The sequence below is a fragment of the Bidens hawaiensis genome, unplaced genomic scaffold (genome assembly GCF_021521415.1).
Source record: "Bidens hawaiensis isolate Kalapana, Puna unplaced genomic scaffold, B.hawaiensis_p1.1 tig00088059_1, whole genome shotgun sequence".
Classification (NCBI taxonomy): Eukaryota; Viridiplantae; Streptophyta; class Magnoliopsida; order Asterales; family Asteraceae; genus Bidens; species Bidens hawaiensis.
Window position 1 is genome coordinate 1 of NW_027504324.1, and position 4,519 is coordinate 4,519.

At 33.3% G+C, this 4,519-nt stretch overlaps 1 protein-coding gene across 1 annotated transcript; it reads right to left on the reverse strand.

Annotated features, from left to right (window-relative positions):
- Nucleotides 1-495: 495 nt before the first annotated feature.
- LOC143607862 (lanC-like protein GCR2) lies at nucleotides 496-4,110 on the reverse strand (the record flags this gene model as incomplete). The annotated part of the gene is made up of 5 exons (XM_077083145.1): nucleotides 3,902-4,110; nucleotides 2,950-3,119; nucleotides 1,321-1,432; nucleotides 1,130-1,246; nucleotides 496-807 (listed from the first exon to the last, which is right to left on the reverse strand). Coding segments are annotated over exons 1-5 (867 nt in total), but the record flags the coding sequence as incomplete, so codon positions are not given.
- Nucleotides 4,111-4,519: the final 409 nt, after the last annotated feature.

Sequence of the window (4,519 nt, forward strand, 5' to 3'; positions counted from 1 at the left end):
CCGATTCGGAACCAGTTCTAACCCGAACCAGTTTGGGCCCAGAACCCAGCTTGTGCACCTCTAGGCTTAAACACCTTTCATTCAGCCGTTTTTAACCGACCCCATAGACCCTTTTAATTTGACCCGTTAAAGTTAAACATAAAATAAAGATCAAAACCCTCATAAGTCATAACTACTTCCATAATCAAGAGGTGTGAATTTCTAACACGACATGAAACTCGTGGCTTTGGGTTTAGTATAAATGGGTTCGGATTAAACCCGTGAACACGTTTAACTAAGCGGGTCGTGTTCGTGTCAACCCGACAGGCTCGCGGTTAATTTGTTTTAACCCATTTATTTTTTAAATTTTGTTGTAAAATTCTAAATTTTTAAGTATCAATATACGAAAAATATTTATAAAAAGATAAAACATGCTAAACGGATCGTGTTCGGGTAGGGCCCACCGACCCACAAACACGACCCGTTCAACTTAAAAACGGTAATCAATGCACATACCTTGGCTGCTTTTGCAACGGTAAAAGCGACACCAGGAGCGCCATGACACCAATGCACCAACCGGTCCGACTCACTCCCTTCACTCGAAGGATAATTTCCACTCGGGAACCGATTCTTAATCATGTAAAAAAGTGTACTCTTTACATCTTCCAACTCATCTTCGGTTAAATCCATATCTAATAAAACATGCATTATCCCGGCAAGCCCATGGGCCGCTCCCCAATACCTTTTACCATGCCATTCATACATCAACGGGCATTTCTTTGTACCCATTTTTCTACCCGATTTTATAATTTCGTCAGTAATCGTTCTCTGCAAAACAAATGTGCGCCAATTTTCATACTCCCCTCCGTCCCATTAAAAGTGTCCACATTTCCTTTTTTATTTGTCTCATTACAAATGCCCACTTTCAAAATTTATTAGCCAAATTCCAAGTTTACCCTTAAACACACACAACTAAAGTTAATAAACAATATTGATGGATCCAATTTCCAAGGGCATTATTGTCATTTGGTAAGCAAAGAATACAATAATTTAATCTACCTTAAACTTTGTGTTTTTCAAACTAAGACACGAGGGAGTAATAACTAAATGACATGTACAATTATTTAAATTTTGAATCTTTATAGTTTACCATATGTGTAGATGAAACTGTGTTTGGGCCAAGATTCTTGTTTAGAAACAAGCATGCCCATAAGTAACCGGCTCTACCGTACAATAGCTCGTTCGGAAGGTCTTTAGGAATCTTGATCTGGAAAGAAAGAAAAATTAAATTGATTGACCAAAGAAAATGTATGAAAACTGTTAAGGAATGAAATGAAGTACCGCTCTAAATCTTGTTAAATAATAATCACACAAATTATCATCGTTGGCTTCTTTAGCCACGACTGCACCAAGAGCATATGCGCCAGCTAGCCCACATATGAACGTCACACGGCTGCAAATTATATACGATGGTTAAAAAAATAATAATAATAATAATACACTTTCTAGTATTTACGACCCGTTTTGTTACAACTTATTACTTGATTGTGATTATAATATAAAACAATCATTGCAGTTAGAAGTTAGGATAACAGACTATACGAACAGTCGAACACCACTGACAAGTTATTTACACGACATTGACATATCATACAGCCTGTATAACCTTTTCCGCATATTATACGGCCCGTGTAACCTTATACAGTCCGTTGATATGTTAAAATAGTTATGCGGGCCCGTATGAAAGTAAAAAAAAAGGGTATTGTACGAGCCCGTTTTAAGGTGGTATGCAGAAGTTATAATGCATGTATAACTTTACTGAAACTGATTGATGTGACAGTTGTGTGTCCTATAAAAGCTATACAGTTGTATAACTTTACTGAAACCGACTAATATGACAGCGCCATGTTGTGCAGAAGCTATATAACCGTATAACTTTACTGACTGATACGACAATGGTGTGTCCTACAGAAGCTATACGGCTGTACAACTTTACTGAAACTGACTGATGTAAAAGTGGTGCAGAAGTTATGCATGGCCGGCCCAAATGCTTTACAAAGTAAGACAAGGGCTTTAGGCCTCATTAATTTTGAGGCCCCAACTTTTTAAAAAAGTTTATATAAAAGTGTTTATTTGATTCTGTATATAAAACAAAGTGATAGTAGTTTGTTGGTATGGCAGCATATGTGAGGCCTAGCTGACCATGGATCGAATCTCAATTTCTCTAGTATTTTAGTTTTTGGATGCTACGGCTCGCCATATACCCAATATTTTTGTAGTGTTTCCTTTATATTCTATTTTTCACTTACTAAGATTAATTCAATGTTTTTTTTTTCTAGTACTTCAAACACTTTTCAATTTTTTTTTTTTAAAAAAAAACTTAGAGCGTACAATGTAGTTCACAATTAGTTGTAGCAAAAGTTGTTTCAAGTATAAAAGATTGAAATTCAACATTATATTAGTTATAACATTAAAACTGTAAAAGCTCATGTTGAAAATATCAAATGTGTATGGTGTCATCCCCCAAGAATTTTTCACTATCTTCCAATTAAGTTATTTGCACGTGTTAGTTGGTTTAATTTAAAATAAATATGACATTGTAATGGACTAACTTATGTTATAAAATAGATTGTCTAAAGAGAATGAACTAATTTGGTCATACTTATTTAACTTATTTATTTAATGATGTGAAGCAAAATGAATAAAAATTTGACACATACGAGCCGAATTTTTTTTAAAAAAGCCCCAAGTTTTTTATTTGTTTTAGGCCACCAAAACTGTTGGGCCGCCACAGATTATACGGCCATATAATTTTATTTAATAACGGACAGTGGTGTGTCGTATGATATGTATAGTTGCTGCACCCTTGCAGTTCAACTTTTATTATTATCATATTATTATTACACAACAAATAATCACCTCAAACACTACGCATTTGTCACTACAAAAACACATAAAAAATGTTGTAACCTGGATCCAAAAGATGCAGAATCACACGCCTTAACAATCTCGTTGCACAAATCAAGATCTTTCTTGTCGTGTGTTACTTTGTAAGCTTTAAATACCAACAAAGCGGTTCCTAAATCACCGGTGTAGAGTGAATAATCATTCCCGCTTTTTCCCCATGTCTCTTTCACAATCTAAGAACCAAAAATATGAAAAATTGAAGATCAAACAGCACAAAATAAACCAGGGGTGTGCATGAAACCGAAAAAACTGAACCGAAACAATAACCAACGGTTTGGTTTTACGGTTTTGTAAAAACAGAACGTACGGTTCTGTTTTGGTTTTGCATATATTAAAAACCGAAGGAAACAAAACGAACAAAATTTATAGATATTCACCTTTATTTCTTAATTTTAAGTAATTTATAAAAATTTAACAAATATGTAACTCAAATATTTTAGCTCAAATGTATAATAATAATAATAATAATTATTATTATAATTAGTTACCAATTAACAAAATAAACTTGGCCAAAATTCATTATTTTGGGCCAATTTTTAATCTTTTTGCAGCGCAAAATTTTCAAGCTCAAATGAAAACCGCTTATTTTCCGTTTCGATATTTGAGTTACATATTTGTTAAATTTTTATAAATAACTTAAAATAAAAAAATAAAAATCTATAAATTTAGCTGGGTTCAGTTTTTTCGGTTTTTATTATAAGAAAAATAAAAACCTTAAACCAAACAAGTTGTATAATAATCAGTTAATTACCAGTTAACAAAATAAATTATTCCAAAATTATTATTTTGGGCCATTTTTTTTTTTCGCCCAAAATTTTTAAGCTCAAATGACAAAACCAAAGTTTCGGATTTTGGTTATGTTTCAGTTTTAGCCCAGACCGACCCGTATACGCCCTAAAATAAACTAAACACATAATAATAGAAGTAGTAGTAGTAATAATAATAATAATAATACAGTTTGTTTGAGGTCTAAAGCTGCATGTTTGAGTTGGTCAGAGAATGAGTTGTATGGGAGATATAGAAGGTGGTTTGCGGTGGTTTCCGGTGGCGGTGGTGGGTCCTGTTCGGTGATGAATTCCGGTAAGTTATTGTTGAAGAATCGATCTGCCATCTGGGTTTTGATTGGATTGATTTGGAAGGTGTGATTGATGATGTTCTTGAAGGTTATTAAAGGTTAAAGCTTTATATTATAATATCGGTGGAGATGATCAGATTATTACAAGATTGTTCTTACAAGTTCTGGGGTTTAATTAGGGGTGCAAACGAGTCAAGTTGTTCGCGAGTTACTCGAGATCGGTTTGTTAGAAAGCTCGATTGAGCCGAGCTTAATCGAGCTTAAAAATAAGCTCGTTTAATAATCGAGCTTAAAAATAAGCTCGTTTAATAATCGAGCTAGTGTCCGAGCTTCATTTATCAAGCTCGAGTCAGCTCGCAAGCCTAAACGAGTCTGTTATTTATATAATTTTTTAAAATATGTCTTTAATATTTATTAATTGATATATATATAATGTTACGAAAATATAAATAAATATAACAAAATAATATATATATTTTTATACATAAAATTATTATA